This window comes from Somniosus microcephalus, chromosome 16 (genome assembly GCF_052327205.1).
Source record: "Somniosus microcephalus isolate GS21.2 chromosome 16, FLI_Smic_1.0, whole genome shotgun sequence".
NCBI lineage: Eukaryota > Metazoa > Chordata > Chondrichthyes > Squaliformes > Somniosidae > Somniosus > Somniosus microcephalus.
In genome coordinates this window covers 97,435,469-97,454,728 of record NC_141002.1, presented here as the reverse complement: position 1 = coordinate 97,454,728, position 19,260 = coordinate 97,435,469, and the positions used below count along the sequence as shown (strand labels likewise).

The window sequence follows — 19,260 nt, the reverse complement described above, 5'->3', positions numbered from 1 at the left end:
TTCTTATCGAAGATTTTCCATTCAATTCTTAATATTGGCTTTACTGGTTTTAGCAGACATTGAGTCTCCTAACTGCTCCAAGTTCAATACAAACACAATGTAATTGCTTGGTATATCTATTGAAGTCATATCTTGAAAGTGTTCTTGTTGGTATCATATTTACTATGTATAAATTAAAGACACTTTGACTGAGTGTTTACTTGTTTTCTAGCTATCTCAATTGGTTGCATATTTAATCTTGTTTCCTGTCTTCCAAGTTTAACATAAAAACTATTTGACCAGCAGGTGTTTCTTTTACTTGATGTCATCTTTTCAAAGGCAGATGGTTTTTTAATATTCTGTTCCTGTTTCCCTGAGCGTTAGCTTATAACACCTTAAACTGGGCATTTCATTGTGTTCCCTCCAAACTCCAGATCTTTCGGAAGCGCTAAACTGCCATTTCAATAGGGTCATTGTTTTAGTATATTCAACCAATTCCCATCTCAAAAATATTACGCGCGTGTGTGTGTATATAGGCACACCAACGTCAATGTTCTTGCTCAGGCCAACATCCCCAGCATCAAAGCTTTGACCACGCTCAATCAGCTCCGATGGACGGGTCACATTGTCTGCATGCCCCGATACGAGACTCCCAAAACAAGCGCTCTACTCGGAGCTCCGGCACGGCAAGAGAGCCCCAGGTGGGCAGAGGAAACGCTTCAAGGACACCCTCAAAGCCTCCTTGAAAAAGTGCAACATCCCCACCGACACCTGGGAATCCCTGGCCCAAGACCGCACAAAGTGGAGGAGAAGCATCCGGGAAGGCGCCGAACACCTTGAGTCTCTTCGCCGGGAGCAAGCGGAAGCCAAGCGCAGGCAGCGCACGTCAACCCAAGCACCCCACCCACCCGCCCCTTCAACCACCGTCTGCCCCACCTGTGACAGAGACTGTAGGTCCTGTATTGGACTCATCAGTCAACTGAGAACTCATTTTTAATGTGGAAGCAAGTCATCCTCGGTTCCGAGGGACTGCCTAAGAAGAAGAAGATACATAGAGAAAACAATTAAACTTAAAACAGCCTATGCTGATAGAAACTGACACTGAAAACAAACATCACACAGACCTGTTTTTAACAAAGACTTTGAAACAAAAGAAATGCTGTAGAAACACTCAACAGCAGTCATAATGTTAAGCCCTCAGCACTTTTACACATTCACACACACTTTTCTACGCACACAAACCACAGCCTTTGTCTGCTGTGACAGGACTGATGTTAAGCTCTGTTTCTAACCCTTGCTTTTCCTTTTCATCACTATCTTTGGCTGTTCTTCTAACCTACATAGCCACTTATCTGCACCTGCTGCAAAGGGGTTTGACTGATGGTCCTCCACCTGGAACCATTCCTCTCTCCTTGGGAACTTTGTCGCTATGTATTCTTGGATTTCTGCTTCCATCTTCCACCTGTGATGCCCTCTACGCATGCCTCTGCCCAGAAAACGTCCTTTCTACTAGGACGCGGACACCGTATTCACAGGATTCTACCCACCCTTGATACTCTTTCTTTGTCTGACTCGGTCAGGTCCCTGCAAGGGCGAGACGAAGAACGGTGGGAGGAGGCTCATGTGAAGCATAAACGCCGGCATGGACCTGTTTCTGCACTGCAAAATTCTACATACTATAAATGCAAGTCTCTTATTTTCATGCATGTTGGAGTCCACAGACGTGCAGAGAGGCTGAGCACATAAAGCGTGGGAGGCGACACACACTGTCTGTATTCCTCGATTGTGGATTGTCTGTAGCCTCTTCAGCTGTGGCTGGCTTGCCGTGCATCAGGCCAGATGTTCACATTCCAGGACTGAACAGATGTTCAGTGTGAGGAAAGTTCTGGAGTTGACTCCGTGCTTCTTTCTTCAAAGGACTCGGAGTTGGCCCAGACTGGCTGCTGCCCTGCTGGTTATGTCGTCCATATCTCGTGACCAAGTCGCATTTCCCTGGACAGCTGGGCCCAGGAATCTCTGCTGTCAGTTGGTCTCGATTGGTGTTGAAAACTCCACCGGAGATTGACTTATTTTCATTCTTTGCTGAAGTTGCTATCGCGCATCTCCAACCCAGCTGGTCCTATCTCCAGATCAGTGGTCAGCTTATTATTGTGTCTTATCCCATTTGGCACTGCCTGTTTGCCAGTCAGATTGCCAAGGGATGGCAAATGGAAGTTGTGACCTGATCAGCGCCCTTACACACTTTGAAAATGGTGATCTTGACAGACTTGACATGTTCACCTAATTTTTTTTTTTAGTGTGCAGCCTCTTTAACTGGGTGCGCGGCTCATTCAGATTTTCTCACATGCGCGGTTTCTTCCCTGTAGAAGCCGGTGAGCAGCCTGTGCGGGACCTCCAGACCGCTGCGTGGCTTAGCGGGAGTGTTGGTAGCAAGTGAATGTTGTACATTAACTTAATTTTTTAATAAAATTCCAAATTGATGGTGGAATTTTGTCGTATATTGCCAACAATAGCACTGGAATTCTCTACCCCAGAGGGCTGTGGAGGCTCAGTCGTTGAGTATATTCAAGACAGAGATCAATAGATTTTTGGATACTAAGGGAATCAAGGGATATGGGGATAGTGCAGGAAAGTGGAGTTGACATTGAAGATCAGCCATGATCTTATTGAATGGCGGAGCAGGCTCGAAGGGCCAAATGGCCGACTCCTGCTCCTATTTCTTATGTTCTTATTAAGGAAATACTATTTCTGTAACCTTTCAAAGTTTCATTAGCCTACGTTGAAATCCATGTGCCACAGTTTTTTCCATTCGTTTAATCTATTAATATCTTAGTAATTTTATGCTTCCATCTACACTGCTTACAATACCGCCTATCTTTGTGTCATCGGCAAACTTGGATATGTGGCTTTCTATCCCATCATCTAAGTCATAATAAATACGGTGAATAGTTGAGGCCCCAACACAGATCCCTGCGGGACACCACTAGTCACATCCTGCCAATCGGAGTACCTTCCCACTATCCCTACTGTCCACTATCCCTACTCTCTGTCTCCTGCCGCTCTGCCAATTTCCTACCCAGGTCAATAGTTTGCCTTCAATTCCATTTGTCCGGATTGAGGGCAGTTCTAGCCCATTGACAGTCCAACCAGAAATAACAACAGAAAATGCTGGAAAAACTCAGCAGGCCAGGCAACATCCGTGGAGAGAAATTTGAGTTGACGTTTCGGGTCGAAACCCTTTTTCAAAACTGGAAAGAAAATAAAATAGATCGAAGGCAGGGCTGCGATCGAACAAAAGAAGTAAAAGAGACAATACTTGAGTTTGGATGAACCGCTCAAGGGGGTGCAACTGGGGGGGGGGGGGTGGAATTCCCAACCGCAGGACAACTTTTCCTCCTTGCTCAACACAAGTATCCAGGCGACGACGATGAGACGCCCGCACGGGAATGCTGGCGGGGTGTGCAGTTCAATCCAGCGCTTTCCTCTCCCCATCTTCACTTGCACCTCTGCTCGGTGTGAGTGGCTAATCTTTTGGGAACGCGAGCCCGGGACGCTTCCCACGCTTCTTCCAGCTGAGCCCAGTTGTAATCCTCTCCCTCTTAGCGCGGCTGAGGTAGGATAGCAAACATTTTTTTAAACACTTGAAGTGAACTCTGAAGGACCTGACCTATGTACATGTGTCATTTAGTTTGATTGAATTGGCTCATTGTTCTGCTGGCTTTTGTGGTTTATTAAGGTGTGCTGTGCACCTGGAGCTGATCTGTGAAGGTATATTCTTGTGTGTATGCCAAATAATATTGTGAAATATGTGTACTTTTATCATATAAAGTACAGGGCATTTCCAGAAAATCCTCTCGCTTTTCCATCTCCTACACAAATACTTGCAGCGGGTTCAAGCAAACATTAATGAGGTCTCATTTAATCCTGAGTAATGTAAATATGTATTGTGTGTACAAGGTAGGGAATCCCCAAGGAGACCGAGTCTGTTCACAGAGGAAGAGCAGACTGGCGTTAAAATGCTACCTCCATTTTAGAATGGCAGGAGTCCCCTGCCCACCATTTTTTGGCGACTTAGGGTGATTTTTGATGAGTATAAAATAGATCTGTGTAGAAATAATCTCAGAAAGATTGCGGGGCGATTAGTTCAGTGTAGATCGAGAGGAAATAAAGACGTAAAATGAAAGATATCGAAGCTTTTATCAATTGGATTAGTAATTTTGTATTCTGGGTTCTGCTCACTCCATTTTATAAAGGAGATGGAAACAGAAGCGATTTAAAAAATGTTTTGTTTTAATTTTCCGCAGCAGCCCGTGAGAATGGCTGAGGTGAGCTGGAAGGAGATAGTTTTGCTGACTGGGGTAGTGGTCGTGTGTTACTGGAACAGCGCCTCCTGTGGGTTCGTCTTTGATGACGTTTCTGCCATTCTGGACAACAAAGACCTGCATCCCTCGACACCACTGAAGAACCTTTTCCGCAATGACTTCTGGGGAACCCCTATGACCGAGGTAACGCCGCTTCTGCCATTATCTGATCTCATTAAAAAGAAATCCTAACCTTCCGAATGCAAATTTACGCGCTCTGTTTAGTTTTTTTTACAGTGCAGATTTTAAGTGGATGTCTGGATTTTAAAAAATGTATTACCATATTCAAATCTCTTGTCTCTTCTGGAATCAAGGGATATAGGGACCGTGGAGTTGAGGCTCAAGGGGCCGTATGGCCTACTCCAGCTCCTATATTTTATGTTCTCTCAAAATCAACCAGAAATCCAACAGATTATATTCTGTACAAAACAATCTGTTGGATTTCATCCATGCTTTTGCTACCTCGAGACCTGCCTATTCTCCTGGCCAGCCTCCCACCTTCCATCCTCCGTAAACTTGAGTTCTCCAAAATTCTGCTGCCCGTGTCCTAACTCGCACCAAGTCCCCGTTCACCCATCTTCTCTTAGGCAGTCCCTCAGAACCGAGGATGACTTGCTTCCACATTAAAAATGAGTTCTCAGGTGACTGATGAGTCCAATGCGGGACCTACAGTCTCTGTCACAGGTGGGGCAGACGGTGGTTGAAGGGCGGGTGGGTGGGGTGCTTGGGTTGACGTACGCTGCCTGCACTTGGCTTCCGCTTGCTCCTGGCGAAGAGACTCGAGGTGTTCGGTGCCTTCCCGGATGCTTCTCCTCCACTTTGTGCGGTCTTGGGCCAGGGATTCCCAGGTGTCGGTGGGGATGTTACACTTTTTCAAGGAGGCTTTGAGGGTGTCCTTGAAGTGTTTCCTCTGCCCACCTGGGGCTCTCTTGCCGTGTGGGAGCTCCGAGTAGAGCTTTTGTTTTGGGAGTCTCGTATCGGGCATGCGGACAGTGTGACCCGTCCATTGGAGCTGATCGAGCGTGGTCAAAGCTTCGATGCTGGGGATGTTGGCCTGAGCAAGAACACTGACGTTGGTGCACCTATCCTGCCAATGGATTTGCAGGATCTTGCGGAGGCAGCATTGGTGATACCTCTCCAGTGCTTTGAGGTGCCTGCTGTACATGGTCCATGTCTCTGAGGCTTACAGCAGGGCGGGTATCACTATTGCTTTGTAGACCATGAGCTTAGTACTGGGTTTGAGGTCCTGTGCTTGCTGACCTACATTGGCTCCCGGTTAAGCAACGCCTCGAATTCAAAATTCTCATCCTTGTTTTCAAATCCCTCCATGGCCTCGCTCCTCCCCATCTCTGTAATCTTCTCCAGCCCAACAACAGCCCTCCCCCTGAGATATCTGCGCTCCTCCAATTCTGGCCTCTTGAGCATCCCTGATTTTAATTACCCCACCATTGGCGGCCGTGCCTTCAGCTGCCTGGGCCCTAAGCTCTGGAATTCCCTCCCTAAACCTCTCCGCCTCTCTACCTCTTTTTCAGTGCCCGGTTTCCCACCGATGTCTGTGAAGCGACTCGGGAGATTTTCCTACGTTGAAGGTGCTATATAAATGCAAGTCTCACTGACCGCTGTCTACTGTTTGTATTGCACGGCAGCAAGTGAACCATTACCAAAAAGTAACATGCTTTGAAAATTGTGCAGCTGTCAAGGCTCTAATTGTGTAGCAGTAGCTAAGCAATTCACAGGGTATTGCGATATTTTGACGTGGCGAATTCTACATAAATTCACCCTTTGTGAGCACGGTAAGCAAAGGGATATGATCGACAATATAAAAAACAGTTCCTTCTGTTAACTGATTATACTGCAATGTAAAGCAGGCCTTTGTACGTCAGTCTCAATGCAAAGCAAAGTTACCCTCAAAGTACATGTGATAAATTCTGCCTGTGCAAATCCAGGCTTGTATTTTAACATTAAACGCTGCTGAGATTGTGTATCTTAATCCACTGAAACAATTAATTTTGACTGAATCATGCCCTGTATGAATATAGAATTACATACAATGTACAGCACAGAATCAGGCCATTCGGCTCAACATGAGCCTCCTCACACCTTACAGACCAGCTGGGTCGAGTGGCCTGTTTCTGTGCTGTATATTCTATGTACAGGAAACTCTTTTTTTATCCGGGACCGGCGTGGTGCCGGTTTATCAAAAAGTCCGGATTACAGAGAGGTATAGTAAAAGGTATGAGAGCCCCGTACACAGCAACAAATCCAGGCTTCCCTGTTGCTTAGCAACAGGTGCAGGAACTCCGGCCACAAGATCCAAGCGTCCCTGTTGCTTAGCAACAGGTGCAGGAACCCGGCCGCAAGATCCAAGCGTCCCTGTTGCTTAGCAACGGGTGCAGGAACCTGGCCACAAGATCCAGAAACGGCCACCAATATGAAGTAAAACTTACCTGAACCTACTCCTGAATTTTGCCGGTTAACAGAGATTTCCAGTTATTTAGGTGCCGGTAAATCGAGAGTTTCCTGTATGTAGTACAGTGGGCAGTCTAGATCTTCATAGAGGTACGTTCACAATGTAAAATGACACATATTTTGCCACTTCTCAGCCTAGCAACCTCCTCACACTCATGGTGTGGGATGGTGAGGCCCTGGGGAAGGCACAGAGGAGGGTGATCAATAATGAAACAGAGTCTTAAGGCTCTTGGCTATCAAGATAACCTCCAGGAACTGAGCACTATTTTCATTTGAGAACCACTGGCTCAGCGGGGATTGATTGAGGTTTTTAACATGATGAAGAGAATACACTCTCCTCTTAAATTATCCGATCATTCAATTTTTTGTCGTTCTAAGTTCCCACTTTGCTGTGTTATTTTATGTTGCTGATTCGATTTATTGCATTATTCACTTTTCTTAGTGAAAAAAATGACTTTGAATTATCAGGAGTTTCTGTTCAGTTGACTAGATTATTTGAGGTGGATAGGGATGGAAGAGCTAGGAGGCTCGATCATAAACTACAGAAGCAAAGAGAATTATGGCAGTCTGAAGTAGATTAATCAGTAACATTCACGCCACACAAGTGCCAGGCAATAACCATCTCCAACAAGAGAGAGTCCAACAACCTCCCCTTGACATTCAATGGCATTGCCATTGTCGAATCCCCCACTATCAATATCCTGGGGGGTCACATTGACCAGAAAGTTAACTGGACCAGCCGCATAAATACTGTGGCAACAAGAGCAGGTCAGAGGCTGGGTATTCTGCGGCGAGTGTCTCACCTCCTGACTCCCCAAAGCCTTTCCACCATCTACATGGCACAAGTCAGGAGTGTGATGGAATACTCTCCACTTGCCTGGATGAATGCAGCTCCAACAATACTCGATAAGCCCTACACCATCCAGGACAAAGCAGCCCACTTGATCGGCACCCCATCCACCACCTTAAACATTCACTCCCTCCACCACCGGCGTACCGTGTCTGCAGTGTGTACCATCTACAAGCTGGACTGCAGCAATTCACCAAGGCTTCTTCGACAGCACCTCTCAAACCTGCGACCTCTACCACCTAGAAGAAAAACAACAACTTGTATTTATATAGTGTCTTTCACGAGCGATCAGGTGACTGATGAGTCCAATGCAGGACCTACAGTCTCTGTCACAGGTGGGGCAGACGGTGGGGTTGAAGGGGCGGGTGGGTGGGGTGCTTGGGTTGAAGTGCGCTGCCTGTGCTTGGCTTCTGCTTGCTCCTGGCGAAGAGACTCGAGGTGTTCGGCGCCTTCCCGGATGCTTCTCCTCCACTTTGTGCGGTCTTGGGCCAGTGATTCCCAGGTGTCAGTGGGGATGTTGCACTTTTTCAAGGAGGCTTTGAGGGTGTCCTTGAAGTGTTTCCTCTGCCCACCTGGGGCTCTCCTGCCATGTCGGAGCTCCGAGTAGAGCGCTTGTTTTCGGAGTCTCATCGGGCATTCGGACGATGTGACCCGTCCATTGGAGCTGATTGAGCGTGGTCATAGCTTGGGGATGTTGACCTGAGTGAGAACACTGACTGTGCGCTTATCCTGCCGATGGATTTGCAGGATCTTGCGGAGGCAGCGTTGGTGGTACCTCTCCAGTGCTTTGAGGTGCCTGCTGTACATGGTCCATGTCTCTGAGGCATACAGCAGGGCGGCTATCACTGCTGCCCTGTAGACCATGAGCTTAGTGCCGGGTTTGAGGTCCTGGTCTTCAAACACTCTCTTCTTCAGGCGACCGTAGGCTACACTGGCACACTGAAGGCGGCGTTGGACTTCGTCGTCAACGTCTGTCCTTGTTGACAGTAGGCTCATGAGCTATGGAAAGTGGTCCACATTGTCCAAGGCCTTGTTGTGGATTTTGATAATCTGGGGGCAGTACTGTGTGGTGGGGGCAGGTTGGTAGAGGACCTTTGTCTTATGGATGTTTAGTGTAAGGCCCATGCTCTCGTATGCTTCGGTGAAGGTGTTTACGATGGTTTGGAGTTCGACCTCCGAGTGAGCGCAGACGCAAGCATCGTCTGCATACTGTAATTCGACGACAGAGGATGGGACGACCTTGGATCTGGACTGGAGGCGACGGAGGTTGAACAGTTTCCCGTTTGTTCTGTAAATTAGCTCCACTCCAGCGGGGAGCTTACTGAGGGTGAGATGGAGCATTGCAGCAAGGAAGATCGAGAAGAGCGTTGGTGCGATGACACAACCTTGCTTGACCCCGGTCCATACGTGAATTGGGTCTGTGGTGGAACTGTTGGTCAGGATCATGGCTTGCATGTCGTCGTGAAGCAGGCGGAGGATGGTGACAAACTTTTGAGGGCAGCCGAATTTGAGGAGGACACTCCATAATCCCTCAAGGTTGACAGTGTTGAAGGCCTTTGTGAGATCAAAGAAGGTCATGTACAGCGGTTGGTGCTGTTCCCTGCATTTCTCTTGTAATTGATGTGCGGTGAAGATCATGTCCTTAGTGGGCGGAATCCGCATTGCGACTCTGGGAGGAGCTTTTCGGCCACTGGGAGAAGGCGATAGAGGAGGTTTCTTGTGACTTTCCCTGTGGCAGACAGCAGGGAAACTCCTCTAATTACCGCAATTGGACTTGTCACCTTTCTTGAAGATGGTCACAATTACGGCGTCTCTGAGATCCCCTGGCATGCTCTGCTCCTTCCAGGTAAGAGAAATGAGTTAATGAATTTGCGCCAGTAATGCTTCTCCGCCAAGATTTAGTGTCTCGGCAGAGATTCCCTCTGCTCCTGAGGCCTTGTTGTTCTTCAGTTGTCGGATGGCCTTTTCAACCTCATGCCGGGCTGGGGTTGTGCTGAGATGGTGGCGGGTAGCATGCTGCGGGATGGAGTTGAGGACACTTGCGTCGAAGACAGAGTCTCAGTTAAGGAGATCTTCGAAGTGCACCTTCCAGCGGGCACTCTCTCTTTGAGTCTAGAGGTAACAAAGGCATGGATGAGGGTTTCAGCAGCGGATGAGCTGAGGCAAGGATGGAGACGGACATTGTTACGGAGGTGGAAATAGGCGGTCTTGGTTACGCCGCGGATACGTGGTCGGAAGCTCATTTCAGGGTCAAATATGACACCAAGGTTGCGAACAGTGTGGTTCAGCCTCAGACAGATGTTCGGGAGAGGGATGGAGTCAGTGCCTAGGGAACGGAAGTTTGTGGTGGGGACTGATAACAATGGCTTCGGTCTTCCCAATATTTAATTGGAGAAAATTTCTGCTCATCCAGAACTGGATGTCGGACAAGTAGTCTGACAATTTAGAGACCGTGAAGGGGTCGAGGGAGGTGGTGGTGAGGTAGAGCTGGGTGTCATCAGCATACATGTGGAAACTGACATTGTGTTTTTGGATGATGTCACCAAGAGGCAGCATTTCGATGAGAAATACGAGGGGGCCAAGGATAGATCCTTGGGGGACACCAGAGGTAACGATGCGGAAGTGGGAAGAGAAGCCGTTGCAGGTGATTCTCTGGCTACGATTAGATAGATACGGCAGCAGGCGCATGGGAACACTATCCCCTCCAAGTCACACACCATCCTGACTTGGACATATATCGCCATTCCTTCATTGTCGCTGGGTCAAAATCCTGGAACTCCCTACCGAACAGCACTATGAGAGTACCTTCACCACACAGACTGCAGTGGTTGAAGGAGGCGGCTCACCACCACCTTCTCGAGGGCAATTAGAAATGGGCAATAAATGCTGGCCTTGCCAGCGACACCCACACCCCGAGAATGAATGAATAAAAAAAAAATTACTGTAATGTGTGGTGAGTATAGATTGACTGTAATCCTTCAAAAGGGGCTGGACAAGTTCCTGAGAGGAGAGGACATTTCAAGTTATAAAGGATAAATTGTTGAGTAACTGGAATTAGGGACTTTCATGAAGTACCGTGGTCTGCTGGAGCCTTTCTTGATTACCGTGGGGTGAGGGTGACTTTTCCAAAATTGGCCACAGGGTTTTCACCTCTCCCAGGAGTTTGCATGACTAAGGGGGAAAGGTTAATGTTGCACACGGTTGCACCATGTTTGGATAGGGCAGGCTTGATGGGCCCGATGGTCTGTTCCCATTTTTATTTGTATTCTTAATCTTAATGAATTACCACAAAAAAGGGTAGAAGCAGCATTAAATCACTTGACAAAGGGCTAGGTCCGGATTATTTTATGATGAATCTGTGTTGGAATATGAGCTGCAGTAATAAATGGTCCCCCAAAAATGGTGTACTTGTTGACGTAAGAAAATTACCAGGCACTTGGTCTAAGCGTTAAACAAAGCTTTAATCAACTGTTTTACAACATGGAGGTCTAGTTGTGTCCTTCACTAGTTCCTGTTAAGAATGTCCTGCGCAAGCTGGGCCCGTGCCCGAGTATTTATACTCTCCCTGGACAGCGCCACCCGCAGGCTGCTCAGTATTATTTCATAAGTCTTTCTTTCATGAATGACTGATTCATGTCACTTGTCACCATTTGGCCAAAGTTATGACGAATCCCGTTGGGGAGGTATCTGCTAACCTTTCTCTTTGCAATGCACCGTATTCTTGAACCCAATTTAGGAAAAGGTCAGGGAAATTCCTCTGCAACCCCATCAGGCAAGCTGCAGGTAACTGCGGTAACTCGCATATCCCCAGTTGCCCTGCTACTTCCCCTCTATACAGGAAACTTACTGATCTCCGGCACTGACGGGACCGAGCTGGTGCCGTACCATCAAAAGTGCCGGACATACCAGCGTTAATGTTGAGAGATACGGAACTGAAAAGCTCCGTGTGAATCAACAAACCCTGTACAGCTTCAAAACAGTCGGCTGCAGCTGCAAGCTTCTCTAGCTGAAGCTGTTGCTATAGCTACAGACCTTGCAGTGCCTGACTGGGGAAAAAAAAGCAACGAGAACTAAAAAAACTTATAGAAAACGGCTTCTGATTTTTGCCGTTAGATCGAGTATTCCGGACATATAACCTCCGGATAAACCAAAGTCTCCTGTAAATGGAAATGTCTCTCTCTCTTTGGAACTTCTCCAGCTCCTTTTAGATGGACACTAATGGAGCAGTCTTGATAGAGCAGCATGGTCTTTGTCCCATTCTTACAAATAGGTGCAAATCAGGAACAACCCCCCCCCCCTCCTGCTGGTTGAAAAGTAGCTGCATCTTATCAATCGATAGAAATTATGATGGGGATCCTGACTACAGTTCTGGTCACCAGCTTACAGGAAAGATGTGATTGCACTAGAGAGGGTACAGAGGAGATTTACAAGATTTGCCAGGACTGGAGAAATTTAGCTGTAAGGAATGATTGAATAGGCTAATTTGTTTTCTTTGAAACAGAGGAGAGATTTAATTAAGGTGTATAAGATTGAGGGGCCTAGACAGAGTGGATAGGAAGGTCCTATTTCCCTGAGGTCACTAACCAGGGGGCATAGATTTAAAGTAATTGGTAGGGAGGTTTAGAGGGGAGTTGAGGAGAAATGTTTTCACCCAGAGGGTGGTGGGGGTCTGGAACTCACTGCCTGAAAGGGTGGTAGAGACAGAAACTCTCATCGCATTTAAAAAGCACTTGGATATGCACTTGAAGTACGGAAACCTACAGGGCTACGGACCAAGAGCTGGAAAGTGGGATTCGGCTGGATAGCTCTTCTCGGCCGGCACGGACACGATGGGCTGAATGGCCTCTTTCTGTGCCGTAAACCTCTATGATTCTATGACTAGGAGGTGCTGATATGAAACACATTTTTGTTCCTTTTAAAGCTAGTGCCTCCAATATTGTGTACAGGACACATCTCTACTTAACCAGAATATGTGTGGTTCAAATACATTCAAAACAAATAATAATAGGGGGCTCAAGGATCAAAAGGAAATCCTTAATTTTGTATCTATAGCCTGCAAAAGCAGTGCAGTCATCTTCAATTTGTAAAAGGCCTTAGGCTGCAGTTATTATTACGATGTACAGTTTTTGACACTTCCATTTTAGGAAGGACCTAAAAGCAGTTGATAAGATGCAACGTAGATTCACTAGGATGTTACCAGGGATGAGGGGTTAAAGTTATATGAAGAGGAACTTGAGAAGTTAGGGCTGGCAAGGGGTGACCTGATGGAAATCTTCAAGATTATGAAGGGTTTATGATAAGGCAAGCAGTAATAGATTATTTTCCCTTGGTTGCGAAGATGGGAATAAAAGGATGCAATATTAAGATATAATCACAAAAGGAATTAAAGGGGAGTTTAGAAAATGCTTCTTTACACAGAGGGTGGTTTGGAGTCATGTTTTCCAGAGGGAAAACATTGATAAGCTGTTCCATTTTAAGGGCTATGTTTTAAAGCAGAGTGTATTCACATAAGCTTAATTTTTTAAAAATGACACTGAGGAGAAAGCTGGTTAAAACATTGGCCCAGAAATTCGGGTCCCAACGCGTGAGTACGCTCGGGGTACTCACCCGTAAGCCCAATGGAAGTGCCGGTTTCGTGCATGCGCTGCGCGGCAAACCGGCACTTCCGTTCCCCTGAAAGAAGGGGTTCAGAGGTGGAAAGCGTGCGCGGGAGAGGCAACGCGTGCGCATCGAACTTACGGTTTTTTCCCAGGTTTTTCCGGGAGGGTAAGTCTCCAGGAGTTACACTCTTAAAAAGCAGGCGCAAGGCCTGCTTTTTACAAGGTAAATGGTGAATTAATTAAAATTAAAACATTTTTCCCACAGGTTTATTATTTTTAACTATTTTAAAGAAAGGTAAGTTTATTTTTAGCCCTGTTAGAAAATGTAATTAATTTTTTCAAAAATTTAAATTATTGTTTAAAATAGTTATTTCATGTAATTTATAGTTTATTTTAAAAATGTGATTTAAAAAAAAAATTTATTTGAAGTTTTAGTGATGTTTTGGGGCTTATAGTATTTATAGGTTTGACAGCCCTTCCTGTCAAACTTATAAATGAAGCATTCCCTGCTACCATTGGCTCTCCATGGCCCACGTGATCCCAGGGGACGCATCGAACTAACTGCGCCCCTGGGATACACAAGCACTGCGCGCCGGCAGTTGGAAGAGGCCCAGGATCGCAATTCCACGGGGGCCCACAGCTCAACGGCCGGCGCGCAAGGTAAGTGCAGGTCGGAGGCTTGCACCCGCAGGAAGCCCCCGACCCGAATTTCTGGGCCATTAATGAGCTAGGCTTTGAAGTAGTTTCTCTGAAGACAGATAAGCGATTTATTAGCCTGGCTCGGTAATCAATAAATGGCTCACGCCCGTTATATTGAGAGGTCCTTGGTCTCGGGTGCTTAGCAGGGGTTGCCTGGCAAGGGCCTTACCCTTGGGTTGTGAACAAAGGGAGATTTAAAAAAAACACAGGGACAGACGCATGCGGGCAGTCAGGTTTTTAAACAGAAAGCTGTGAGGGCGATCAGGGTCAGCAAAGGTAGCGCGAAGGTTGCCATGCAACTTGTAGTTAGAAGTTAGACAACCCACTGATGTGGGGAACTGCATCATAGTCATCATTTTGCATTATTACACAGTGACAAGTTATAATCATTGAATTAAGTCAGCCTGATCATAACTTGCTTTGCGTGTCCACTTGTTGCCTGGGAAACAAAACAGCTTAACAGATTGTATCCGGCCTCATTCAACTTTGCAAAGCGCGAAGAAGCCCGCGAGGGCACTGGTGGAAGACACAGTATCCAGATCGTATGTCAAGGGGGACGCGCTGTTGCATTGCCTGGGCTACGCTATTGTATAAGCAGTTGATGGGGCAGTGTGTGTCTCCTTCGCCAGGTCGGGGGCCTGGGATCCGCTTACAGGAGCAACTAGCATCACTGAATCCCCCGAAGGTATCACCGGCAGCTCTGAAATTATAACAGTTAGAATGTGGGGTTCTCGGCCGCAAACTGTTGCTGATAAAAGAACCCATCTGTCCTTTTTAAAAGGGAATTAGTGGTCTGAAAAAGGAATATTAAAAGGTACGGGGACTGAGTGGAATTAAACTAGGAGGTTTACGTGGAGAAAACTTCAGTGCAGACTTGAGGGGCTGAATTAACTGCTTCTTTGCTGCGGCTTTCTATGAAGCTCCCCCTGTAAGTGCCTAAAACATTTAGGCCTAGAAATTCAGTTGTTTGCGCCAGCCGCTAGCGCCTTAGGAGGAGGAGAAGTGGGGTGCTAAGCAGCTAGCGCCCGGGCGCAGCGCGATCTGCGCCTCTCGCGAACTTCAGTTAAGATTTAGCGGCGGCGCAACACCTTTGCGCGCGCTCAGCTGCGCACGCAGATCCTGACGTCATTTCATGGTGCAACGCCCTTTGTGCGCGCTGAACCGGAAATTCAGTGGCGCCGGCCTATTGTGCGCCTGGCGCCCCTAGCGACTGGTAGAGGGGAACGGTTCCCAGTCGCTGCAGGGCGCGGGGGGGCGCTAATTAAAGGGGACTCCTCCTGCAGTATAAATGGCAGCCATTTTGCACCACTCCTTCTTTGTGAGAGACGGATCTTTGGAGAGAGACAAAGGTAGAGAGCTTTCTGGTTTGGCTCAACACTCGCACAGGTACTTGTGGCTTCAGGCCACAGCTTTGCACTTGTCTTTAACTTCAGTGTCATAGCATTGATTGGAAGCATATAATGGGGGCTGCAATGGGTGGAAACGTTGGGCTTCTCCATTGCATTCAAAGGGCTCAGAGACGCCGTCAGAGAGTGCCAGTCATGGCCAGACGGAGAAGGGGCAACAGGCGGCGGCAAAGGAGGCCTCACCCACCCAGGGTATACCGCCAGCAGTTCTCATATCTGAACATGTCTGAGGAGCAGTGTGTTTGGAGGCTGCGATTCAGAAGGGCGGTGGTCACTGAGATCTGCCACCTGCTTCGCGGAGATCTGCAGCCACAGCTGAGGAGCAGGACGTTTCTGTCGGTGGCAGTGAAGGTGATGGTGGCTCTCAACTTCTATGCCACCGGCTCCTTCCAATCCGCTACTGGGGACATTTCCAACATCTCCCAGTTTGCGGTACATTGCTGCATCCGCCAGGTGACCAATGCCCTTTTCAGAAGGAGACGTCAGTTCATCTCCTTCCCCATGACCGTTGACAAGCAGCAAGAGCGTGCAATGGGCTTTGCAGCATTAGCGGGCTTCCCCATGGTGCAGGGCGCCATTGACTGCACGCATGTGGCTTTGCAGGCACCTCTAAAGAATGCCGAGGATTACCGCAACCGGAAGGGCTACCATTCGCTCAACGTGCAGTTGGTGTGTGACCACAGGCAGCTCATCCTAGCTGTCAATGCCCGCTTTCCAGGCAGCAGCCATGATGCCTTCATCCTGCGCCAGACTTCTGTGGCAGACATATTCGAGGCCCAGCCTCACCCACGAGGATGGCTTCTCGGGGACAAAGGCTATCCTTTGTGTACCTGGCTGATGACCCCGCTCCGTGCGCCCAGCATCCCTGCTGAAGAGGGATACAATGACAGCCATCAAGCAACCAGGAACATCATTGAGCAAACAATCGGCGTGCTGAAGGAACGGTTCCGCTGTCTGGATCGTTCCGGGGGAGCCCTACAGTACTCGCCTGAGTGAGTCTCCCATTTCGTTGTCGTGTGCTGCATGCTGCACAACCTGGCTATCCGCAGGACTCAGCCACTGCCAGCAGACATTGGAGGACCACCAGAGGAGGAGGAGGAGGAGGACCAGCACAGGAGGGAGGCAGAAAGTGCAAGGGCCGCCCGTCGGCGGCTTATTGCAAGTCGGTTCTAGGCCACCTCTCAGGGAATGGCTTGTGCCAATGGCAGAAGATGAATGTAGCCGCTCCACAAGCCCTCAGCCGAGCAGGGCAACCAGGACTTCCAAAAGAAAGCATGGACAGTGCGACTTAAGAACATTTTTGACTGTGATACCTCTGTGCCCTTCCCACATGACAAACTAATGGAGAGAACCCCCCCCCCCAAAAACACAAATACACCAGTCTCGGCCTTTAAATATGAAACAAATACACCAGTCTCGGCCTTTATATATGAAACAAATACACCAGTCTCGGCCTTTATATATGAAACAAATACACCAGTCTCGGCTTTTATAAGTAAAACAAAACATTTGGCCACACCTTCTACTTTTTCCCCTGCGAGGGTGATCCGTTTCGCTTCCGTGACTGGCCCCTACCCGCCCTGCAGCTCCTCCTCAATGGGACCCCAGTGGCTGCAGCAAGGCTGGGGGAAGGCTGCTGAGGGTCAGATGATGAGACGGCAGATGCCCTTGGGGGTCGGCCTGGACCAGCTCTGGGACTGGAGGGGCCGGCTGCTGACTGCTCCAACTCTGCTTGGGCGGCAGCAGTCTGCCCAACAACTGGTGGCAGCTGCAATGGAGGAGTGACAGTGTTGGCTGCAGGAATGCTGCCAACCTGACAGATCACAGGCACTCCCTGGTCGGCTGATACATTGGCACTCGCACGGGCCAGCACTTCAGCATGCGCAGCAATCTGCTGAGGCACAGACTGCTGGGCTGCTGCGGCACAGCGAGTGCCCCGGCGATGCCTGGCCGATCCAGCGAGTGTGGCAGCAGTTAGTGCCCGTGTGGCCCTGGTCTGTGTCTGCATGACAGCAGCCAGCGAATGCACGGCACGACTGAGCACTTGGCTAGAAGCCGCCTGTGAAGCAGCGAAGTCCTGCTGACTCCTAGCCTGTGCTGCCGCGATGTCCTGCAGACTCCTGGCCTGTGCTGCACTGAATTGTTGCAGACTCCTGGCCTGTGCTGCACTGAATTGTTGCAGACTCCTGGCCTGTGCTGCCCCGAATTCCTGCACACTCCTTGCCAGTGACTCTATATGGAGTCAGGCATCCTTGCCACTGCAGCCATGAGCTCAGTGTGCCTGCGCTCAGCCTGGGCGCCCATTTCCGCTAGGAGCCGCACCTCCTCTGCGCTCACCGTAGCAGGACTGAAGGCCGCACTCACCCTCCGGGGAGAAGGCCGCCGAGCTTCCCCACCCCTCCCGCGTTGCTGCAGCCCGCTGGTCCCCGGAGCTTCACTATCCTCCGACCCTTCCCCCTGCTCCCCTCCAGGGAAGACGTGTCACCATCATGGCCATGGGCTGCCTCGGCTGAGGGTGTCCCTGATGGGCTGGCTTCCTCTTCCTCCTCTATGTCTGACTCGGACACAGTGCCAGCTTGAGGGGCCGCCTCCTCACCTGGCAAGTCACCATCTGAAAGCAGGGAGGCACAAGAGTTGCTTTAGAGTGAGGACAGGGCGGCAGCGAGGGAGGCATGAGTGCTGCTGTGCACTGCATTGGTTCGATAGTGGCAAAGGATGCTGGCGTGAGGCGCAAGTGGAAAGGGAGAGGTCAAAAAGGTGATGACCTTACCATTGGTGCCCAGAACAGGGTCAGCATATCCAGTGGCGACGGGGCCACTCAGCCGGCCTGCCATGATCCGCTCCACTCGCTGCTCGAGGTCGCTCAGCTGTTTCAGGTCAGGACGGCCTCCCCGGTCTGTCGCTGCTGTCTTCTGTTATGCGCCAGCTTGGCCTGCAAGAGAAAGGACCGCCTCTAAGTACAGTGTCCAGCCCTGATCTTGCCCGCACTGCCTCCCATGGTCGAATAGCCCTGACAGTGTCTAAAGTCCTGATTGCGCAAGTGCTTTTCATGACAGTCCCATAGCTGCTGGATGAGGGCTGGCCATTAGGGCTTTCAGACCTGTTTGGCCATAAAGTGAGGTGCACATGCAGGAATGAGGAGGATACTGGAAAGGGTACTCGCCCTGACAACCCGAGTGAGGTCGTTGAATTTTTACCGGCACTGGGTTGGTGTCCTGCCAACCACGCTGTTGGACGTGACCCTGTTTGCCACATCCCTCCATGCTTTCCGATATTCGGCGGGCAGCGGCCTCCTGCCACCCTCAGGGAAGAGGATATGGCGCCTGCGGTCCACTGCGCCAACCAGCAGCCTCAGGTCACCCTCGCCGAAGCGCTGCGCTCTCTCCCTGGCCTTCTCCATTCTCCTGGGCGTGGAGCTGTTCCAGAAGCAGTGTTCAGGCCTTGCCTTAGGGCTGCAGTGTGCAGGGCGTGGCAGCCAAGCAATTCCACCCTCCCCCTTTAAGTGCTGACCGGCGCCTGACTGTCTGCCCTCAATGAGCACCTCGCCGCACCTGCGCTGTGCCCGCCTTTGGTGTTTGCGCCCCGCATCGCCGGCTTAGCGCCTAATGATAGTCGTGCATCGCCTGCTTTAGCGCAGCAGCAACCTCTTGGGGCGATGCAACTGAATATTGGCGAAGGTGGCGCTAAGTTGCGCCGGGCGCAAAAGTTAGCGAACGCCATGCTGTAGCGCCCCAAACGTGGCTATACTGAATTTCTAGGCTTTAGTCTTGGGAGCTAATCCTGGTTATGAAGTCAGGGCGAATGCACAAGAAAAGATTCGATCCTTGTTTGTGTGGGATGGAGGCAGATTGAGGTTGCAAAGTGATGAGCTAAACCTTTGTCAGGTGCCGGGCGCG

General features: G+C 49.3%; 1 protein-coding gene across 1 annotated transcript in view; it reads left to right on the top strand.

The window, feature by feature from the left end:
* Positions 1 to 19,260, top strand: part of tmtc3 (transmembrane O-mannosyltransferase targeting cadherins 3) — a 92,362-nt gene that overhangs the window by 3,268 nt on the left and 69,834 nt on the right. Inside the window, exon 2 of the mRNA XM_086009497.1 lies at positions 4,284 to 4,484. Coding sequence (XP_085865623.1) covers positions 4,296 to 4,484 — 189 coding nt within the window. The 5' untranslated portion in view covers positions 4,284 to 4,295. The remainder of the gene's footprint in view (positions 1 to 4,283; positions 4,485 to 19,260) is intronic.